We start from the raw sequence: 24,517 nt of genomic DNA, 5'->3' as shown, positions 1-24,517 counted from the left end.
GATTTGGCTCAAACATGAACAAGGTCTTCCAGACAAACTTGGGGTATTTAAAAATGAAACCTTTATATAATGCAACACGATACAGGACCGATTATGTATTCAAAGACTAAGTAATGTGTTTATAAAAATCTGCACAGCCAATTAAATCTCCAGTAGCCAATGAGAAGCTTTGTTGGACAAAATCCCTCCCTGGGCCTCCCATTTTCTACAAATACTTGGCAGGCAGCAGGAAAGGTGTTAGTAGACGCTGTGGTGCTCACAGGCACGACACTTGGGACCTCTGGTGTAGAGAGCCAATGCATCAAAGTGCAATTTTCAAACTGTATTCTGGGGCCTGCTATCATGCCATGAAAGTGTGCTGAAAGAAATAAATTCACTAAATACTCTTGTGAGTCTAAAAAAATCCAATGAGGCTTTGTGCTGTATCTCGGCAAAATTTACTGCTCTAGTAATGCTTTTCAACCAGCCTCTGCTGGGAATGGAGAAACACTAACATGCATCTGATAAAACTGTGATAAGCTCTAATGCAGACACAACAGAAGTGCTCACCCTCAGAAAAAGTTTACCCTGGGAAGTAATATTCCTGACGACTTTGCACTGGTGTATCTAGACTATTTAAATATTCTCCAGTCAGCTGCTGTAAACTGACTTGCCCTCAGAGGAGACTAACTGCTTCATCATTGCTTTGACCTTGCCTGTTTCAGATCACTAACTCATTCAGAAACTGAGGCCAACAGGCAGTGGAGTAGCTACGGAAAATGGAGCCCGGGGCAGACTCCAAATTTTCCGCCCCCTATGGCCGCCCTGCGCCCCACTTACCTTAGTTGGCAGCCGGGCCTGGCAGGGCAATGGGGAAGGAGGAGGGCGTGGCTGGTTCTGGGCCAACATCAGCCGACCTGGTGGCCCATGGGCGTGCTCCCCAGAGAGACAGAGAGCATGGCCTACCAGGCCAACCAACGGGTTCAGGCCTCATCCCTGGTGGCATGTGCATGTCATGCCCAGGCCCAGTCATGCCCCTCCTCCTTCCTGGGGTGTGCATGTGCCACCTGGACAGGCCTCGTCCAGGGCAGCGCACACATGTCACACTCAGGCCTAGCCACACCCCTTCTCCTTCCCGGAAGTGTGGGGGCGATTTTCCACCCCCACGTAACACAATGGGGGCTGCCCGGGGCAAATGTCCCCACATGTCCCCATTGCAGCTATGCCTAGGCCAACAGGTAATTCTTACTCTTGCACCAGTTTCAAATAAAAAGGTGAAGTACACAGTGCATTATAATTCAGGAACTATGAATCAGAAAGCAGCATTTGGGGAAAAGGAATCTTTCAAGATTTGAAGGTGGCTTTGCAAATAAATCCACAACAGTCAGATGGGCAAGCAAAAAAAATTACTAGCACACTCACTTACACCATACTAGTCATTTGTGACCTGAAAGAAAAATGCTAACTACTATACCAATTCCTTGCCTAGAAGCGATTCCTATTCACTACAGGTGATTGGAAAGAATTACTATTTACAACTTTGAGTTGAAACAAAATAATTTTGAGGTCACTAAGGCTCTTTCAGCACGGGGCCAAAAACAGCGGCCCAGGGACGGAAAAACACCGGTCCCTGGGCAGTCATTCGCATAGGCAGCGCTGCTGCAATGCAGCAGCACCGTCCTGTGCAGCCCCAAGCGGCGTGAAGCCGCCGCTTTCCACCTCCCTTCCTGAGGGAGGTTTTTGGAAAGCGCCGCCTTCCCCCTGGAGGTCAGAGGGCAGCATGGGCGGGTCCCTGCAGCCCTTCAGACCGTTGCTGGAGGATGAGGTGAGTGGGGGGGACGCAGAAGAGGCGGCTCCATGCGGAGCTGGCTCTTCTGTGCTGGCTTCTGCGGGGGCCGCTTGCACGCTCCCGTGCGAACGGCCCCCTCCCCTCCACTGGCATATTTTCTGCCGGGGGAGCAGCACCCTTTCCGCTGTGTGGAAAGGGCCTTAGTTTCCATAGGTGTTCTGGGCAGACAATTTCAGATTTTTTTCTGTTTTTCTATTCCCAGCCCCAATTCATTACAGAGCCAACTGATTGTCATTGGTTTTATTGTTCACATTTGTTTGCAGCCTAAAATAATTGTCCTACAAGGATAGTATTGCTGTCTCTGAGGAATTTTCAGAATGTAACCGCATTCCATTATGCCCTCCTTTTTTACAAAGCCACTGGCTTCTCTGGCAGCTATTCAATACTGACCAGCCTTCAGCAATTAAAACCCATGCACATTCTCACCTTTCCATGTCAAGGCCACAGCAGAGTCATTGCTTAAACCCATTACAAACATTTCAATTAAATCTTGAAAAATTGCTTTCCTGGGGCACTTAATTAACAACTCACCTCTTCCCACCTACATGCCAAGTAATTTCAATTTAATTAATTTCCCCCCAACAATTATGGGGGGAAAGCGTATTTAAGTGAAAAATACCTTTCTGCATAAAAAATTCAATGATAAGGAGTAAACCCTGGTTTTTACAACATACCTAGTCAAACTTAATAGCAGCTAAAGGGGGCAGCTGGAACATTAGAGGTCTAGGAGAAAGACTACTGTAGGTTTCCACTGCTGTTTTCAGATTCGTTTGGGGTTTTTTATATATATTTTGGCTCCAACATGCATCTGAGGGGAAGAGAAGTGTATTTATAGGGTACATAAGACACAGGTTAGGTAATGGAAATCAGCAGTATGTATGTAGTGATTGATCCATTCCAGTCAATCACTCAGTCTGAGTGACCTTGTTAACCATGTCAGTGAACTGAAGGATCTAAATGTGCTATTACTGAACACCAGTCCAGTCCAGATAAAAACACTTATTCAATCCTGTGTGCGAAAGCTGATCTGTCATAAATCACTGACATCCCCAAGGAGGCCGTGAATGTGAGTATTTCCTAGCTAGGTCAAGTACAACTTGTTGGTTAAAAAGGGGTGTTGCTGTGACTTCATCACTTCCCTCAGGTGCTTTAATAGTTAGAATATGATTTTCTAGAATAAGTACCAAATATTGGAGGCATAGGACCAAGTACAGATTTTGTTGGAGTACCATCTACTCTCTACTTAGCAAACCTTCCATATGAACGTTTGCAGGTTGATCTGGTGTTTTGGTTCACTTGGGCTAATTTACATGAGATCTACTTTACCAAAGTGTTTCAGGACTTCATGGCAACTGTAACTGCAACAGGAATGTTGTTGATATCTCATTTCCAAGGTTACATTCCATTTAGTGGCAGGCAGACAGAGGCATGTGAGATTGTAAGAAGTCCCCCCTACAAGGTAAGGTTTAGACTCATGGAAATTCATAAACTCCACAGAGGTGGGGGATTCATTAAAATTGTGTGACCCAGCCAAAATGAATTTTCAATTTTCCCAGAGCCATTTATGATGAGCCATTAGAATGCCCCTGCTCTGAATTCCAGTAGACTCTTCTCTCCTGAATTTCAGGAGGATATGATTTTTATGATCTGAATATGCATTCAAAATTTTTCAAGAAATATTTAAGGAAACTATAGGATGTCAAAATTCGATTATATAAAAGGGCTCACTTCACTCAAACAATTAAGGTGGCAATAAAGTTTGACATGTGTTGTTCACATAGGTGAAGAGAGATGTGTTACCCCCCCACCCACCCACCCACAGGAGAAAGTAGTTTTATCCTGATGGAGGAGGGGATTGCATTTCACTCTTTGAATAGGATCCAGAAGTAAGGGAAGAATAAAGGTATCAAGTGTGTGCCAAAAAATATACAATAGGCATACGTGAAAGAAGACAGCAAAACCACATTAAAAAGTGGAGAATGAAGTTCATTGACAAAAAGATCAACAAATGTGGAAAGAAATCCAGTAAATTAGCAAGATTTTCCTTATCCAGGCTTATATGGACATTAGGCCCTAGAGAAGGAACACTTCTAGAATTCTGAGTGGGATGGAAGAAAAGTGAAGAGGCAAAATGGTCACGTTGGCCAAAAGTAAATAAGGCATACAAGATTTCAAAACAAAACTGGAAGAGAACAACACAAGGAGAAGGCAGTTATATCATATGACTCCCTTCTACTATGTCTGAATCCATGAGGGGAGAAAAGTTTCCATTGTAGAAAGACTTGGTGGAAAGGAGTTGTATGTTTCAGGTTAGTGAAAGGAAAGTGTTTTTAGTTAAATACCAGATTATTTATTTAAATACCAGATTTATAATAATTAAAAAACATAAGTTAAAATATTGACTATTTTTAAAAAAATATCAAGTCCCCAGAAACAACAGGGGGGATAACATGATTAGTCAGTTCAGAGACAGGTATTTCAGAACAGTAATGTCTTTAATTTAGACGCAAAGGCCTATAGGGCTGGCTGTACTTTCATATCCAGAGGAAGGGAATTAGAGTTTTGAGACAAATGCTGAAAAGACCCTCCCACAGGTTCTAATCAACCTCATGTCAGATAAAAAGTTCCTATAGAAAGGTATCATCTCTGAATATGAGAATCAAAGATCTAAACCTGGGGGCTCACAAAAGAGGCCATTATAAAAATATCACTAGACCCCATGAGTAGGAAAAACATATGGCTGACAGGAGAAGTGTCTTTGTAATTAAGTCTTCACTGAAGAAATTTCCATCTATGATGGCATCAGTTGAATTATGTAAACAGACACCAGAGAGATTTAAATCCAATTGAACTGAAGAATCACTATATCAAGACAAAATTAAAATTTCAGTTCCAACGCTGTTGTATAGTTTGGTGGTCCTCCTGTATGCCATCAAAGTCATAAAAAATACCCGATTAAACACATTACCAACCATCTTTATTCAGACAATAAATTGATACAAGAGAAAAGAGGTTTTCTCAGTGTGTGTCCCCCCACCATTTCCCTTCATGTATTTTTCTGGACAGAGAAATTCTCCTTACACTTAGGACTTCCCATCTATACCGTAGAAATCATCTTTGAAGAACAGGGTTTACTGAATTAATCATTCACGCATCCATATGTTAATCCTTATGCATCCTAGATTTGTCACATCAAAGGATCTTTAGCAGAAAGGCATGTTGTCTAATTAAATTAACTGTATCACAAGTAAACTGCTTTTGATCAAGAGAATGCAATTTACTTCTAAGACTTTGCTAGAAAATTTGCTTATTTGATCATAGGATGGCTGCCCTTTTAAAGATTAAAGGATTTAATCTTGCTAGCTTTCTAGATATGTAGTGCATTGTTTCAATCACGCTAATGACCAAGCTTTAGCCTCTTTCCTACTATGAAAGAACAGTTCTGGTTCACAATGATTTATTCATGTAACAATCAATAGACTGTAATAACCAGGAGATATGAAGGTCCCATTTTTCATTCATACCCATCCTCAGCTGGATAAAGACCTCATCAAACTGCATCCACTTGTTCTTACCAGGTCTTTAAATAACTGGTTTTTTAACCCCACTTTGGGCAACCGCTGCTTTGCAAGTTACCTGGAGCATTACCAAGCTTTGCAGTTAAATTCGATTTATCACAAGGATAGCTGCATGCTGTGTTCATATGCAGCAAGGCATATTCTAAATTTTGTCCTAGGATAAACTACAATGACCACCAATAAAAAGTCCTTCACTACCATGAGCTGTACACCTGTTCAGAAATCACAGTGACTAAATTTATTTGCAGAACTTCAATGTCCACCACTAGTTTGAATTTAACTAGAGAAACCTAATTTTTTAAAAAAGGTCAGAGGCTGCAAGCTTAGGGCAAGGTGAAGGAATAGTAGGGGGAAAGGTAGAATTCTCCAATCTTTTCTCATCCTATTACTTTTTACTCCCAGGTTTCTTTTCATCTCATGGATCATTGAGTCTCAGAAAAGGTAGGGCAAAATAATGCTTCAGTTTAAATTTCACAGATATTTATCATCTACAGAAAACTGGGTTGCAAGGGCATACAAGGCTTAACCCAAACAACCTATGGGACCTATACTTTATTTGGAAAATTAAAGGCAAGAAGGAGTTGCTGACAGGAAATAAGCCAAGAAGGTGATTCCCCAGTCCAAGGAACAACAGATGTTCACAGAGAAAAGGTAGTTTATCAGGAAGGCAAAACAAGCTCCAAATATGTTTTGAATAATCCATAACCCATTGGCTATAGAAGGGAAAGTTGCCATCTGTGTCTACTCAGGTTGCTTATTCTGTTATGATTATTGAAGTTTTTTCTGTTAATGATATTATTATTATGTTACGTTATGCTTATGATTTTTTTGCCATGTGTAATGTTATGATTATTGATGTTTTGTTGTTTATAATGTTATATTTCATGCTGTTAGGATATGCATATGTTTTTTGCTATTTCATGATGTTATGTTACGTTTATTGATGTTTTTGTTGCTTTAATTATGGTTATTGATATTTTGTTGTTTATTCGGTTGTTGTTCGCTGTCCTGAGCCCTATGGGGGAGGGCGGTATATCAATTGAATAATTAAAAAAAATACTTTCAAACGGATTGAGGGAGCAGGGCTAGGTAGGCACTAGGACTCAGAGCATTCTACAACAAAGAAAGTCGGGCATGCTCTGTTCTGTAGCAGAGGAATGTACAATACTACTATCATCTCTCTGTGGAAGAGAATATATATAGAAGTGTTAGGCCTGACCTGATTATGCCATGTTAGCCCAATTTCTTTAGATCTCAGGGTTGACCCTGGTTAATACTTGGGTGGAGACCACCAGTGAAGTCCAGGGTTGCTATGAAGGGACAAGCAATGATAAACCACCTCTGAATATACTTCTTGCCTTAAAAACCCTACAGGACTGCCATAAATCCGCTGTGACTTGACAGCAAAAAAATGTGGAAATGTATCCTTTTTCCTCCTATAAAATTAAATTACTGATCAACTGTAAAACTCTTCCCTGCCCAGCCCCACCAGGAGGAGCAATATTCAGTTTAAAAAAACTGCAAAGTATACTAGAGCCATGGGAGGGAAGGAAGTATGGCACAGGCCTGATCAGATTAGATCTCGGAAAATAAACAGGGTCAGTACAAAAGGGAGACCACCAAGAAAGACTCTGCAGAGGAAGACTATGGAAACCACATCTGTTTCTCACTTGCCTTGAAAGCCCCTTGCTGGGGTCGCCAGGTCAGCTGCAATTTGTCAGCAACTTTTTTTTTTGTCCAGCACCTAGCTACAGGTTTGAACTATATAAAAACCACCACTAGCTGATGTAACAGAAAAGGAGGCTCTGTTCTCTTTCATGCAGGTGTTTTCCATGGCACATTCCTACTACAATACCTTAAACTGCACAGCACAACGATCACAGAGGGAAAATAAAATATTCACTGCAATTAAACACGATTGCTTCTCACCCCTACCACTTCTTTTAGAAATCACTTTCACAAAAACTGACATATTTTTTTCCAGGAGATGTTCTAACAAGTACAACTGAATTTCACCATGATAAACGCAAGCATAAGTGTAGATCCACTGAGCTGTTAAACACAAAGTGCTTTCCCATGCTGTTCAGAGAATACAACATATATTGCAGGCTTTTAGTGTGCATTGATATTAATATTAACTGCTTTAATTTAATGTGTCAGTGTTCAATATGTCAAAGATCAAATATTCCCTCAGAAGTTGCTATGCATATGTATTTTTTTCACACTGCGACTGAAAAAAAGATTGATTTGACTTCAGCTTGACCATTAAGTGAAAAACCTGAAATAAAAACGGAGACAAAATAAGCATCTTCTTGATACCCTGCCTGGAATAAATCAAGAACAATGAAGGGCTGATCCTATGTACAAGTAGCATTTGCAGGTTGGTGTATCAAATGAAATTAGATATTGAAGCTTTGAAGAAAAAGGAACTCAGCACTCACAAGATTGCTTTGAAATCTCTAGGCCTATTTTTAAAATGCATATTCTGTTTTATCACAGAATCAGAATTCAAATTGAATAAAAGTGATTTAAAAGTAGGCAAATGGCAATGATAGGATTTAATTTAATGGCAATGATAGGATTTAATTTAAAATTCAGATAAATATTTACAAGGCTCAGCTGTTACAAGATGTCAAAATTGCTCTTTTGACTGACCTGCTTCCTCACATATCCCTCAAATTTAACCCTATATGGAAATTATGGTATGGTTCATGAAGTATAGAGTTTATTGGAAGGAAGTTTAAAAAAAGAAACACAATGCTTAGCATTACATTGTCGATCACCACTTATATTATTCAATTCCTATTCCCCTTTCAAGGTGAGCTTGTACTTTGCACAATTATCTCTTTTTCCCCCTTAGTCCTCTTCCTCAATATCCTCCCCCCTTTTCCCCTGACATTTCCTTCAGCAAAACTGATATCTGTAGTCAGGAGATCAACTGTAATTCCAGAACTGCAGGCCCAACCAAAGCTACAGTTCTTGTATGCAAATCCTCATTGCCCCTCTATCCTTATCCCCCCATCCACAGTCTTACTTCACCCCCACACTTCATTCTCTTCCCATCCCTTCACACACCTTGTTTTCCCATTTATCCTTCACATCCCCTCTCACCACTACCCTCTTCATCTTTCAAAAAGCAAGGACACAGTGGTCTGTTCCACACAGCACAAATAAGACGTCTGGGGGACATCTTAAAAAGAGGCAACTTCTTAATTTCACTCCACATACTCAAAATAAAAAAGCCGTCTCTCATGTTTGTTCCGGACAGCACAGGCATCAGAGGAAAAAAGAGGCTTTTCCCCAACTGACTATTAAGCTTTCTGGTCAGTTTCCTCCTCAGTTTGCGCCCAACATTTTGTGTGCTGTTGAAGCGATTCTCCCTGCCTCCATTTGCTGAACGTTGCCCCAGGACATTTGGTCTGCAGGCTCCGACCCTGGGTCCCTTTTCAGCCCAAAAAGTACATAGTTGTATTCAGTTCTTCCTGCCAATTCTGGCAATATGTAGTTTTTCTATTTAAAGAAAATACACTTGGAAAAGCTGTATTCGAAGATCCAAAGACAGATACATGAGAATCTTAGGCTCATTCCGCACACGCAGAATAATGCACTTTCAAGCTGCTTTCAGGGCTCTTTGAAGCTGTGCGGAATGGCAAAAACAGTTGTGAAAGCAGCTTGAAAGTGCATTATTTTGTGTGTGCGGAATGAGCCTTAGCCACTTGGCCTCCCACTGAAAAGCAATGGGGCTGTGGAGGGCAGGTCTACCGCCCATTGAGAAACATGATTAAATATCGGCAACTGAGCTTGGCAACTGGTGGGAGGAGTGGGGAAAAGGATGGGTGGGGAACCACAATGTATTTATTTTTTCTACCACTACTTCTCAGAGCAGCATCAGGCCACTACCTGCCAGCCCCAGCTGCTGTCTCCTGCTGGAAAGTTCTGTTGCCCCACTGCTTCTCAGAAGATAAAAAGTAATGTCACTGATGGTGCTACATCACTTTCTGGTACAACCTGGAAGTGGCAACAGATAGCTGTAAAAATGGATGGAAACTCTATGGTGCTAAATTTCTAAAGCTTCCATTTTGCTACTTCATTGCTGCTTTAAAACAAACAAAAAATCAAAAAAGCCTCCTGGTGGCAGGTGGAGGAAAATCTCACTTTAATATGCAACTTATCCCTGAAATCAGGCTCCATCCCTGAAGACTGGAAGATGGCCAATGTCACACCAATCTTTAAGAAAGAATCTAGGGGGGACCCGGGAAATTACAGGCCAGTCAGTTTGACATCTGTTCCTGGTAAATTAGTAGAATCTATCATTAAAGATAAAATTATTAAACATGTAGAAAAGCAAGACCTGCTGAGAAAGAGTCAGCATGGCTTTTGCAGAGGCAAATCCTGTCTTACAAACTTACTAGAGTTCTTTGAGGGTGTAAACAGGCATGTGGACAGGGGTGAACCGGTGGACATTGTCTACTTGGATTTCAAAAGGCTTTTGACAAAGTTCCTCACCAGAGACTGCTGTTGAGAAAAAACTCAGCAATGAAGGGAATAAGAGGGGAAGTCCTCCTATGGGATTTTTAAAAACTGGTTGAGAAACAGGAAACAAAGAGTGGGTGTAAATGGGAAGTTCTCACAATGGAGAGATGTCGGGAGTGGTGTCCCCCAAGGATCCGTTTTGGGACCAGTGCTCTTTAACCTATTCATAAATGACCTGGAAGTAGGGGTGGGTAGCGTGGTGGCCAAGTTTGCAGATGATACCAAATTATGTAGGGTGGTGAGAACCACAAAGGATTGCGAAGAGCTCCAAGCGGACCTTGATAAATTAGGTGAGTGGGCTCAGAAATGGCAAATGCAGTTCAATGTAGCAAAATGCAAAGTGATGCACATAGGGGCAAAAAATCCAAACTTCACATACATGCTACAGGAGTCAGTGTTATCAGTCACAGACCAGGAAAGGGATTTAGGTGTCTTAGTTGATAGTTCCATGGGAATGTCAACTCAATGCATGGCAGCTCTAAAAAAGGCAAACTCTATGCTGGGGATCATTAGAAAAGGAATTGATAATAAAACTGCAAAGATTGTCATGCCCTTATATAAAGCAGTGGTGCGACCGCACTTGGAGTACTGTGTCCAGTTCTGGTCGCCGCATCTCAAAAAAGATATTGAGGAGATAGAAAAACTGCAGAGAAGGGCAATAAGGATGATTGAGGGACTGGAGCACCTTCCCTATGAGGAGAGGCTGCAGCGTTTGGGACTCTTTAGTTTGGAGAGGAGGCGGCTAAGGGGGGATATGATTGAAGTCTACAAAATTATGCATGGGGTAGAAAATGTTGACAGAGAGAAATTTTTTCTCTTTCTCACAATACTAGAACCAGGGGGCATACATTGAAAATGCTGGGGGGAAGAATTAGAACTAATAAAAGGAAACACTTCTTCACGCAACGTGTGATTGGTGTTTGGAATATGCTGCCACAGGAGGTGGTGATGGCCACCAATCTGGATAGCTTTAAAAGGGGCTTGGACAGATTTATGGAGGAGAAGTCGATTTATGGCTACCAATCTTGATCCTCCTTGATCTGAGATTGCAAATGCCTTAACAGACCAGGTGATCGGGAGCAACAGCCGCAGAAGGCCATTGCGTTTACATCCTACATGTGAGCTCCCAAAGGCACCTGGTAGGCCACTGTGAGTAGCAGAAAGCTGGACTAGATGGACTTTGGTCTGATCCAGCTGGCTTGTTCTTATGTTCTTATGTTCTTATGTTCTTAAAATCAAGTGGGGTGACTTTTAAAAAGAATCTATTACCACCCACACTCATCTCCTCCTGAATGGTTGTAACACCATTCAGGCATTATTTCCTGATCTTAATACTTTGGGAAATTAGGCATTATTTCCTGATCTTAATACTTTGGGAAAGGCATTATTTCCTGATCTTAATACTTTGGGAAAGGTACATAAAAATGCTTCCATGGGGTATCTGTGTCTTAGAATGTAGAGGGTGTTAAAGAGTATGAGGGCTGATAAACAGAAGCTTAGTGGCAGAAAGGACTGACCCAGAAGGGCTACAGGTGGCAGAAAGGACTGACCCAAGGATTTGAGGGTTATTCTGGATGGTGTTGCCTTCCACCTAAAAAAGCAAGTTGAAAGTCTGGGGTTCTTTCTGGACCCAGGTGTCCAATTGGATAGACAGGTGGCAGCAATGGCCAGGAGTACCTTCAACCAGTTTTGGCTGTTGAGTCAGCTGCAGTCTTTCTTAAGTAATCGTCATCTTGCCACTGTGCTAAATCCCCTGGTAACATCCAGACTAGATTATCGCAATGCACTGCACACGGAGGGCTGCCCTTTGAAGAGTACAGAAACTGCAGCTGGTACAGAATGCTGTGTGGAGTAGGTCACAAGGACCTTGTCACTTCAGTTTTGTCCCAGTTGCATGGGCTTCCAATATACTTCTGGAACCAAGTAAAAATACTGACCTTTAAAACCCTATTTGGCTTGGAACCTGAATACCTAAAGGACTGCCTACTTATATTTGAATCTACCCAACCATTATAGTCATCTTCTGATGGCCTGTTACAGACACACCCATTATCTGAGGTTAGATGGATGGCCACCTAAGAAAGGGCTTTCTTGGTCATGGCTCCAAAATTACAGAATTCCTTCCCCAAGGAGATACATCTGCTCACCTTGATCACTGTTTTCCACCAATGCATGTAGACTTCTTTGTTTTATCTAGTGTACCTTTACTGACTGTCCTTGTTTGTTTTCAACTGTACAATTGATAGATACATACTGTTTTTAACAGTTAGTTTTTAATTTTTTTTAATTGTTCACTGACTTGAGAGTCCTAATTGGGCAGAAAGGCAGCAAACAAATATTTTTAAAAAATAAAGGTTAAAGCCTATGCATGGAATCAGGTCTAGAAACTAAAAGTAAGCAGAGGTGTTCTTATAGTCCTAGTGAAATGTTTGTTTTAGCCCTGGATAAAAATTGTGCTGCCATGCATAGCACAAGCTTCAGATTTTCTATTGTCTTTTAAGGGCAATCCATACAATGCAGTAATCAAGTCAAGAGGTTACCAAGTTATGCACTAGGTATAATTTCCTCTTGCCATAGTGTTATTGTTTGCTGCAAGAAGATGAGCAATCTTTTTTTCAAGGAAGTTACAAAAATTAATGAGACAATTGAAAGATGATGAGAAAGGTTATTTTCATGTAGGTTTATATTTCACAAACAGCAGATGAGGAGGAAAACTTGTCTCTGGGATATAGTACTTCAAGACTGTACCTGTGAGGGCTGACATAACTGAATATTATCTATATGTGGGAGGGGGAATCCCCATCATATACAAGACTGCCATGTTAGATAAAATACTAGAACCAGAACATGAATCACTGTAGAGATTTTTTTTAAGAATCACTCAATCATGTGAGCCCTCACAGATACATTAAAGTGGTACAGCCAAGATATAGATTTACAATCTCATCTGCATTTGTAATAATCTATAAGGGTGCTTTCAAAAGATCCCTTCCTCAGGAGCAGCAGTGGCGTAGGAGGTTAAGAGCTCATGTATCTAATCTGGAGGAACCAGGTTTGATTCCCAGCTCTGCCGCCTGGGCTGTGGAGGCTTATCTGGGGAATTCAGATTGGCCTGTACACTCCCACACATGCCAGCTGGGTGACCTTGGGCTAGTCACAGCTCTTCTGAGCTCTCTCAGCCCCACCCACCTCACAGGGTGTTTGTTGTGAAGGGGGAAGGGCAAGGAGATTGTAAGCCCCTTTGAGTCTCCTGCAGGAGAGAAAGGGGGGATATAAATCCAAACTCTTCTTCTTAAATGATACAGTCAAGTGAAAAGGGCTGACAAAGAATATTGATATTTATGCTTAGCAAGTCAAGATTGCGACAGCATAGGTAGAGCCATTCAGATTGGGGCAATCCTGTCAAAGCAAACAGGAAAACCAAGTTGAGATTTGTTATTAGGAAGGACTAATATACCAACAGAGAGACCCACCCAGAAAACAAGACCTAGCAAAGAACATGGTATGGAAGATTATCAGTATGCTGTGAGCTACAACCTACTAAGAGATAAGCGCGATGGAGCAAATTACTACAATAGGTTTCCTTCTGTGTATCTTGGAAGGAGGCCTCACTATATGAATACATAACAATGTTTGGCTTTATTTTTAATGGCTCAAAAGGTGGTTTGAATAATGAAGCAGAAAATTTGTGCTGATGGGCTAAAATATACAGAGAATTAGGATGTACTGTGAGAAAGTACAGGCAGATCCTAAAGAAATTAGGGAACCAGTCATAGTGATGACAGGTGAAATTCAGCCTAACTGTGTTTAAGATGCTGCACAGTGAATTGAGACAGAAAGCCTCTGAGGTAAATCACATGCTGAGTTTTCAGTCTGATAAGTTCCAAGTCAAGTATCTTCAGGCTCTCAAGCAAAGCTATCCGGATGTCACTGTGCACAGCTCAGTGAAACCATCTGTTCATTGCACAACAACTACTAAAGAAAGGAAGGATATGTTGGGGGACAGTGGAGAAAATATGATACCAGTAAATCAATTGTTTATATTATGGATTTGCATACTGCCTGTGTTATCTCTTGCATTCTCTCTGCTAAGATAAAAAATTGCAACTCACTTGTTCTTGCCACCATTTTGTGTCATTGCAGTCCACCACCCAGATCTAAAATCCTCTGGAGTCCAGTGTTCTGTATAATGTAGTGGTTACATCATTGGACTAGGATCTGAGAGGCTCAGGCTCAAATCCCCACTGCACCATGAAGCTGGCCTTGGACCAGCCACTCAACCTAACCAACCTTATAGGGTTGTAGTGAAAGTAAAATGAAGGAGGAGACGAAATCAACAACTATTGCCCTGGGAACCAAGGAGAAGTGACAATATAACATGGGCTAAATAAAGAAATTGACTTTCCAAGTGGCTGTACATCAGGGCTGGCGCAGTGCAAGAAAAACCAAATTACAGTTCCCGGGAGGCAACAGAGTAATTGCATGTGTACAGCAAAATTAGTACACCATTATAATAAGCTGAGCAGAATTCTTCAGAAAGAAATGAGTTTTTTCACTTGTTAATAATGTTCATAAAATCAAAACTGAATGCTGTTTGTCCATCACTAAAATTGATCCACAGAAGGATAATCAAAAGTTATCCCTTCTTCATGTGATCAATTAATGTCACTCAAGACTCATGTGCCCCTCCCTCCACAGTTTTTCAAATAAAAAAGAAATGATAGCAGTAGAACCACATTTTAAATATATGGATATGCCATAATCGCAAGAAAAATAGGGTGCAATTTAAAACTCAAAAGAGGTGCTTGAGCATGGTGCTAACCCCCCCACACACACACACACACACTCATAGTTTTCTTGTAGCAATTCCTACTCCAGCTGCTTCCCTCTAAGCCAAGCTCACTTCTTGAACTGCACACTAAATGGAAGAAACTTACCTCAGTGGGGAGGCAAACAAATGTGTGCATCACACAAGTATGCTTCAGTGACAAATGGTTGCTGTTTTGTATCATCCCATACTCGTAGCCCATGCTGCTGTGTTACATTGCCAACTGTAAATAGTACACAACAGTATTCCTGCAGCCGACCATATGGAAGAGCGTAATATTGTGATGTGGTATTCAGTGTGGACAAGACATCCGTTAGGAATGTATCAACTGAGACCACTAATCTGATATTCTATTGTAAATCCAGGCCAAAATACAATCCACATTCAAGTGAAGCACATTAAGTTGCTGAACCACAAAATCCCTCGGTTCTATTCAGTTATGATAATCAACAACAAATCACCTTTAGTAAAGGGCTGCTGGGAGAGGTAGTTATTGTTGGATGAAATCCAACATTTTTACAAGCCTATGAGGTTTTCACAGCTGATAGCATATATGCAGGAAAGTAAGCCACTGGAATGCATTAAAAGCACTAAAGTCTTCATCAAAATAGCACTAAAATGCTAAGTAAATCTCTTAGATCATCAGTTGTTGCTTCCATTAAAATGCCTGTGATGCATTTGCTGAGCTGTATGAACAGTGTGATATATCAAAATGCCTACTGGAAATAACCAAGTGTTCATTATGCCCTTGCAGACACACAGAATGACACAAAGTTTTAGCTTTTGGGGCGGGGGGGGGAAAGGTCTTATGGAAGAACCACCAATGTTTCTTTATATCATAGGCATGGGTATGAGATGTTGGTGTATAGCAGTTTCTAAGAGAATCAGTTATGAATCAAGAAATTCTTGGGTTAAATCTTGCTTCTGCTATGAATTGAGGGTCAAACTACACAATATGTTTTTTCACAAATGGGGTTCAGGTTCCCTGCCCCTTATGAGCTATGAAGAATGCTATTTTAAAACATGATTTGGCTTAAAACTGCAAGGGGGGGGACTCTTGTCTCTCTCCACCCTCCCCATGCCCTTGTTCCAAGCCAACTTATGCACCCCCCAATTTTCAAAATGACATTTCTTACAACTGGTGTGCGGTTGCAGGAAAAGTGAACCCAGACGCAATGCCAAAACACATTCTGAATAGATGGCCTCTATATGCATAATTCAGGCAGAGGAGTCAGCTAAAGGAGCAAATCTATAGCATTTGTGATCTAAAGAACTATTAGGACTGTTGAATACTTATGCGATACGAATACAGGACAACCATCTATGAACAAAAATAAAACTTCAAACTAACATCAGTCAGTTCTCCACAGCAAAGCCTATGTTAAATGTGGTGTCTCCAAATATAGATGTCACCACCTTGAATTGTTTGATCAATGGCCACTTAATAATTTGTTATTTTAGTTCCAATCAATTGGTTATTCGGGAGGAACAGCGGCATGGTATAGCCTGATTTCAGCAGATCTCGGGAGCTAAGCAGGGTTGGTAGTTTGGAAGGGAGACCGTCATGGTAGACTCTGCAGAGAAAAGCTATGGCAAACCACCTCTGCTTTTCACTTGCTTGAAATCCCCTTGCTTGGTCACCGGGAATCAACTGCAACTTAATGGCACTGTAGACACGCAATTGATTGTGGGTCTGTCACATCAAGTCAAAGCTAACTTATGGAGACTTAGAGGGTTTTCAAGGCAAGAGACTTTCAGAGGTGGTTTGCCATTGCCTGCCTCTGTGTGCACTGAGAGAGTTCTAAAGGAACTGTGACTGGCCCAAGGTCATCCAGCAGGCTTCATGTGGAGTAGTGGGGAATCAAACCAAGTCTTCCAGATTAGAGTCTACCACTCTTAACCACTAACGCATGCTGACTCTCCTACCAAACATGTTTAGTATAAATCTTCAGAACGTGTATGCAAAGAACATGAGAAATCATAATGATAGAAACCATTCCTCTCTTTGATATAGAATAGCGTCTACCAATATTTATTTTATCCCATTCTATTATTTTGTTTGTTAGGTTCTGAATTATTCACCAGAAATCAAAAGAATGACAATCATAAATATAATCATATTAGTTAGAAAAACGAAAATAACCCAGATGATCTTTAAATTGGCAGAAGAATATTTGTTAACATTTCTTTGAAAAGATTCTATAGCACATAACACTCTTTTTGTTCTTGTTGTGTTAAGAAGAGAGAGGAATTAAATCCTTGAAGTCAGATTTAATAATCCAGGAAACCTGATCCAAATGCTACATAATAAATTAGTTAGAAGCCACTAGGAAAAAAGCCAACATCCCCATCTCCCTCAGTAATACATTTTAGTTTACCAAGGCAATGATAGCAAAATCAGTCACAATTATGTTAAATATTTATTGCTAAATCCATTAATATTTTCCCTAGATACCAAAGCACTAAAGGCACTGTCTTCAGAGAAGAGTGAGGCACAAAAACAGAGCTTAGAGCTCCCTCTTCTTTTCCTTCGAAGAACTACATGTTCTATTTGTGTATCAGAGATAAAGCTTTTAAAGCATGTATTTTATGAATAGCATGGGACGGGCAAGAAACTACTTTAATAAATAATATTAAAATCATTGCTGGATTTAATTACTATCAGTCACAAAAAGTAGTTTCACATAGCACACAGAAATACTCACAGCGCCATTTCAAACTGTTCGAGCCACTTTTTCTTCAAATCTTTCGTTTTGCAGTAGAGTTCTAGCCCATTTTGTCCTTGTACGTGGATGAGGTAGAAGCCATAAGACCACTGTTGAAATTAAAACACAATCCAAGTCGTGCTGCAGAACCGATTGGGGATATATGTTGTTATCTTTATGTTTTCAATTAAATAATAATATAAGGTTGACCCCAGTGGTAGATTTCCACCACCAAATTTTTATCAGTTCCCCCTTTCCAATGTAGACCTCCCACTACTTTCCCTCCACCCCATTTTGCTCTTGAGGTAGTCCCTTATGCAAAAGGAGCAGAATTTGGGGCTCTGGTGGGATGGAGGGGGTGGCCAAAAAAAATCCACAGGTCCCACCCAAAGATAATGCCTAAAATCGACATTGTGCTTCAGTGCTCAAAAAGCTTCATGTATATTTGGAAGCCGTTCTAGACTGTAGCACTTCAGACTGCTGGTGAGAAATTTTTCATATGAAGCTGCTCTATTTGAGAATCTAAATCTTCCCTAATGTGATAATTTAACTGCATTTAACCAAAAGTCTTTCTTGTAGGAGTAAACTACCAATTGCATCATCTAACGAAGATTGCTGAATTTCAGGGGGGTGCATCTTGTAGACAAACCAATTATTATATGCTTCAACAACATGACTAGCCCTGCTGAATCAGGCCAGTGGTTTATCTCTCCAGGATTCTATTTCACACAGAGTCCTTTAATTGGCCAATTGACAGGACACACTGGCCTTCCCTTGCCAATGCCTCCTATCCCTGGTATTCAGAGTTTTACTGCCTTTGAATGTGGAGATTCCCTTTAGTCTCCAGAGGTAATAACCACTGATGGATCCCATTCTCCATAAATATATCCAACTTCTCTTTTTTTACCTTCTTGTTCTCTTTATCTGTAGTAGGGTTGTTGGCTATTTTGTATTCCTGAAGATCAATTATATCCTTCATTTCATAATTGTCCCCTCGTCGTTTGCATACAATTACAGCCAAATCAAATAAGAAGATATGCCTGTGAAAATTCAAATATAAGATGTGGTTTATCAAGGCTACGTGCTGTCTTTAAAAGCTCTGGACACTGCAATTCTCCAAAGACATTATATTTAGGATGTTGAATCTGAAGTTTTATCTCAAAATATGAAACCTAAACTATGGATTGTAATTTGAGTGCTTTAAATTGTTGGTTGTGTCTCTGGGCTGTTTGATTTCTGACAGCTGTCAAATGTCAAAAGTTGTCAATCAAATAGTTTCAAATATCAAATGCCCTTGTGAATCAATTGTCATATACTAAATATCACTGCATAACCACTGTCAAATATCAAATACCACTACTGTAAGCCAACCATTAATGACCATCTTGAATGCATACATTGGTAATAGAAAATATTTGATTTTAATAATAATATACATTAAAATGCATAGAAGAGAATTTAGAGGGCTTTTTTACACATTTTGTTCCTTGTGATAAGACACATTCCCATTTCAGTACTCCTTTCAGGGGACACATGAACTGATATTAATAATGTAGCAAAACAGTGATTTTACAGGAAAAGGTGTTTTTCTTGTTTCTCCAAGGGAAGCAGTGGTCTTTTTTGTACATAAAATACATAAAAGCAAACAGTAAAACACAAAGGAGGTCAAACATTCTTAAGTCTCACTGACTTAACAGAAACCTAGGTGTATAACATGCAAGACCCCACTGCTTCCAACAGAAGAAAAATGCACGTAACGTCACCCTAATTCATAGTCAGGCCACTGTTTAGAGCAGGGGTAGGGAACCTGCGGCTCTCCAGATGTTCAATTGGCCAATTGGCCATGCTGACAGAGGCTGATGGGAATTGTAGTTCCTGAACATCTGGAGAGCCGCAGGTTCCCTACCCCTGGTTTAGAGGCATATATTTCAAACTCGTAACCACAATGGCAATATATGTGAATGAAGGCCCACTATCAAGCCATTCAGTATGAACCATTTTTAAAACTAATTTGATAATTATTATATGACCTAAAGGAGGAGATCAGGTTTCTAAGAATGTAAATTGGGCTGTCACACTGCAGACCTATACAGAGTAACTTTTCATCAGATTGCACTGTCATTGGCTATTGAACACACAAGCATATTCTCCAACTTTGCGTACATCTTGACAGGACAAAATGTGAATCTGTCTCTACCACCTATTATTACTATCTTTGCACGATGTGCAGTTAATGAATTTTCCTATTTATGATTAGCTGGATTGGGGTGTGCTATTGAACATAAATGCTAAATAAATGCTTGATTTTTCCAGGACTGAATCCAGCAATATCCAATAGTGTAAAAGACACTCCTGACATCCCCAGTTCTGAAATGTCACTCTTGATAAGCATCATCAGCAGGAATCATATGCAGGAAATGCAGCACAAGAATCAGGGAGAAGAAAGCTGAGCTGTAGCTGAGCTGTACATCATCCCTTCAAACTTTAAAGAACCATTATTTTCTGTGGAAAACAGATATCTCAACTCCAGAGGCCAAATGTGCAGAGGCCAAGGCTGGACGGGGCTGTTGTGCTGCCACAGCAACACGCAGTACTGAGGAGGCTCAGAGCTCTGGCTGGGCTGCTGGCAGTTCAGCAAAGAATAAAGTCCAAGATTACCAAGTCCATGGGAGAGTCCAAAGAGAAGCTAATCAGGCCAGGAGACAAATACATGGAATACATGCAGCAACCAGGAGAATCCAAGAATCAAGGTTTGGAGCCAGTTCATTGTTGGTCAGGTCCAGAGACAGCAATGGTGTGCAGACAAGGTCAAGTTGAATCCACTTTGAAACCACAATTGCAGTTCCTGCCCAAAGGCCTTTTATTTCTCAGAGCTACTTGCCTGGGACTGCTGCTGCAAAGACTCTGGGTAATGCCCAGCCTGTAGCCTTGCTGAGTGGCATCTCTCCTTTAAGACCAGTCTCAGTCTCTGTCTGCAAAGCAGGCATCTGGAGACCCAGAGCTGCTAGCACAGGGGTAGGGAACCTGCAGCTCTCCAGATGTTCAGGAACTACAATTCCCATCAGCCTCTGTCAGCATGGCCAATTGGCCATGCTGGTAGGGGCTGATGGGAATTGTAGTTCCTGAACATCTGGAGAGCCGCAGGTTCCCTACCCCTGTGCTAGCATCTTCCTTAGTCCTACTGATTAGTTCTGAGCCAGAAGCCTGTGTAAGTTCAGCCTCTACCAGTTCAGCTGGTGATTCTCTGCAAGGCTCCATTAACCCTTTCTCAGGCAAACTGTCAGCTGCAGCAAGGGCTTCCTCAGAGGAGCTATCAGTTGCAGCAGGGGGGGCCATGACACCAAGTCTACTGCCCTTTGAAACAGTAGGTCATTAAACTTTAAAAGACATTTGAAAATGGGGACCAGCTGGGATGTGCTTCCTCGGTCTCTCCTCTCCATTCCTGCTGCCTCTGAGGTGGTGGTTGTGGTTATTGTTATCACAATTTTGAGAGTATTGATATTATTTTGATATCCAAAGAGGACTTTCCAATACTATAACAATACCCCCCAATATTTAATTAAAACAATTATTACACCCTTCTTGATTTTCTGTTATGGAATTAAAATGATATTTTTAAGTGCACACTGCTTGTATTGATGAATATCATAGACACCTCTTTCACCATTTATCCTATCCACATTACTTTCCTGTGAACAGAATATGCTGTACTGGGTAAGAAACACAAAGGCCTAATTAGGTTCTAAATAATGACTGCCTATACGGAGAGTATTTCCTAAAGGCACAAAAGGTTCAAAATTTAAGCCCCTTTTGAAGTGTTTTGAAAAATGCCTCCCCTAATACTAATATAGCTACTTTGTTAACACAAGGGCCTTGGGAGCCAGGGAAGAAAAAGATTGTTCAACAAATAGCTTTCAGATCATCAACTACATCTTCTACTCATTCAGTGGCTCATTAGCCACATGTGGTTCTTTGATGTGCCACCTGTGGCTCTTCTGAGGATGTACCCCAATTTGGCACATACTTTCAAAAAAGTGGGCAGGAAATTGCCCAGTTCAGCTTGCAGCTGGCAAGTGGTTCCCATTTTAAACAGCCTCCCAGAGTTGCATGTCTCATGTCAGGGATAGAAGTAAAGGTGGCTCTTTTGGTTGATGGTAACTAAGAATATGGCTTTCCATGAGCAGCAAAATGAGTACCAATGCTCTTCAGTGTTATGAATGCAAACTGTGGGATTCCATTCATTTCCTCCTCCAGGAGCTATCTGAAGCTACCTTTTGCAGGCTCACTGAAACCTGTTGGCCATAGGAATAAAAGCAAACGAGGAAGAGGTCACCTAGGCCTCTATTCACTGGGTCCTACAAAGCAGCAATGTCTGATAGAACAGTTACCATTAACTGCAGCAGTGCTACTCTCAGGTCCCTGTTTTTGCAAATTAGAGATTTTGCACAGCATCCCGTGGAAAGGAGAAAAAGAATTTAATTTACATTTAAGAACGTTATACCAAGAAAGAGGCGGAAGGGCAGAATCATGCAGAATTCTTGTAAGTATTTCAAAAATTTTAACTTCCTTTATACCATTAAAATGGCAAAAAAGCTCACAGTGCACAGTCATTAAAATATTACATAATGTATAAATACATGAATTAACAATATAAAATAATCAAAACTTTCAGCGTAGCAGATGCATAACTGCAGGGACATAATAGCACAAATTCAGCCCTGTGAAAACATGTTAAGCCATTAGTCACGAGCACAAGTAAATGAACTAGCAAAATGAATATTAATTTGCAGCATCATGGGTTATTCAGAACACAACAGTTTCAACCAATGTCTGGAAAACTAGAAGCATGGGGGCCTGACTGATATCCCCAAGACCTCTGGCTTCAGGGAACTCCATTTTTGTTATGGCTTGTTCCCCTTTTCTGTACGTATGTACACCTGAATGTGGGCCTCAATGTGATATTAACAGCCTGAATCGAAATGATATCGAAAAGCACTGCCAAAGGAGGAAAGGAATGCAGGGCAGCTCCACCATCAATCATGGCAAATACCCACCTGAAGAGGGATTCACTCCCCGTTGCAGGCAGTCAGCTGTTTCTGGGAGTCTAACACAAGGATCAGTGAAGTTCTTGCTGCTATAAACACAATATTTGCCTAAGCTGTGCCCTGCTTGCACGTTTGTAAACAGGACAGTAATTATAAAGAGACTGTGCTCTGTAGCACTGAGTATTGGCCCTAGAAGTTCTCACCACATGGGAATGTCAAACTGATGCATAAGAGTAAAAAATATGTGCCCTTCTTAACCTGTTGTTGTTTACTTAACAGACAAAGCAATCATAACTTGGTTTAAAAAAGCAACCATAGGAGCTGCTTACATGGAAAAGTCTCCCAAAATTTAAAGCAAGTCTTGTTCCACCAAGGCAAGGATATATACCACACATCAAAGAATAAACTTGGGCCTGTCTCACCTATCTTGCCTTGCCCGTTTGTCCAGGGTTGTTATCCTTATTTCACCATCACCTTGTGGTCTTCCATACAGTATAAGTGACTGGTTCTGCAAACACAGTAGTTGCACAAATCAACAATCAGCAGGTAATATCCAAGCCTTTAAGGGTCTTAAAAAGTTCTGGAAAAAATATTCAGCTGCTACATTGGCCTTCAGGCTAAAGACAGTCCTAATAACAAATAGAACTCAAAGTCCTGATCCCGTCTCAAAGACGCCAACAAAAATGCTGCTATATGGAATGTGTTTTAGCCTTTATAGTGACCATGAAGATTTCCTTCGGAACTTTAGAGTATGTGGTAAACACTGCTATCTGGGTGTTCAGATCATCCAGAGTTTAACCAGGGAAACTGATCTGGCTAACAATGCTTCTTGTGCTAAACTATTCAAACCAGCAGAGAGGCAGAAGTAAGCAGTCTTCCTATATCTCAGCATGATTTTCCTCACAATCAGGCCCACCCACTGGTTTTATCTAGGCTGTCCAGGTTGTAAACACTTTTAATGGAATAAAAAAATCTGTATTAACATTTTTACCTTCAACTCTCTATGGGCTTGACTGTCAAAAGGTCACTGTCTACAACAGGGGTACTCAACCCATTTGAACCTGTGGGCATTTTTGGAATTCTGACTTGGGGTGCCAACTATATAATGGCTGCCACCGGAGGCAGAATCAACTGCAGAATGTCAGAGATTGAAAGCATGGACATTTCAGACAGAAACTCTATGTAACAACATGCATTTTAATATCATAGGGGTTCTGGCTGACAACAAGCAGACATTTTTTGTACAAATGTATAAAGAGCAAGATAACCAAGAAAACAGCAGAACAATACACAAAGCTCAAAAAAAACTAGCATGAGAAAATGAAGACAGAGACATACCAGATTCTCTATTGAGGACTGAAATTGTCTAATTTCACGCAGAGTTTCATTATCTCTCTTCACTTCATTTACATACTGTGCCAAGTCCTAAAACACAGAAAAGGGAAAAGGAAATTTGAAAAGGCAACTTCACATATGAAAGCAGAAGCAATTATTTTCATCATTCGGGAAATACACAGGGTGGTCCTCCAGAGTCTGGCTTAAGGCTGGTTGCAAAGTAAAAACCAACCAATAAAGGCCTTATTAATTAATAAAACCATTAATAAAAACCAGCAACATCAAGCAATACAAGCAGCAAATAGCAACAAGTAATTCCAGAAGTTATAAAAACACTAGAAATAAAAGCAGTAGTTTTAAAAAATGGTCGTAAGATCACTTGAGCAGAATGAAGGCCAGAAAATAGCCAAGAAGTCAAACTATACAGACAGCTGCAATAAAAAGATAAAATCAGTTGAAACTGTTCCCTCATTTTTGCACCTAGCAGAGCCTTGATGCAGAGTTTGGTTTGCAGGCGCAAGAGTGTGAGGAGAGAATTTCCCAAATTTCTTCTTCCAACAGTCCTCTGTGCCACATGCATTGGGGGCCGAGGCGGGACCTTGCTGTCCCAAGCCATATATGCAACCCCTCTTGATTGAATTATCATGCAACACGTTCCTTTGTGG

At 40.8% G+C, this 24,517-nt stretch overlaps 1 protein-coding gene across 4 annotated transcripts in view; it reads right to left on the bottom strand.

Annotated features, from left to right (window-relative positions):
- Positions 1-24,517, bottom strand: part of VAV3 (vav guanine nucleotide exchange factor 3) — a 193,487-nt gene that overhangs the window by 88,497 nt on the left and 80,473 nt on the right. For all 4 annotated transcript variants that reach the window (XM_048497152.1, XM_048497154.1, XM_048497153.1 and 1 more), the window contains 4 exons: positions 23,856-23,942; positions 22,940-23,025; positions 18,380-18,512; positions 17,473-17,582 (listed from right to left, as the gene is read on the bottom strand). In XM_048497152.1, coding sequence (XP_048353109.1) covers positions 17,473-17,582; positions 18,380-18,512; positions 22,940-23,025; positions 23,856-23,942 — 416 coding nt within the window. The remainder of the gene's footprint in view (positions 1-17,472; positions 17,583-18,379; positions 18,513-22,939; positions 23,026-23,855; positions 23,943-24,517) is intronic.

Source organism: Sphaerodactylus townsendi, linkage group LG05 (assembly GCF_021028975.2).
Source record: "Sphaerodactylus townsendi isolate TG3544 linkage group LG05, MPM_Stown_v2.3, whole genome shotgun sequence".
Lineage (NCBI taxonomy): Eukaryota > Metazoa > Chordata > Lepidosauria > Squamata > Sphaerodactylidae > Sphaerodactylus > Sphaerodactylus townsendi.
This window is presented reverse-complemented; position numbering and strand designations above follow the sequence as displayed.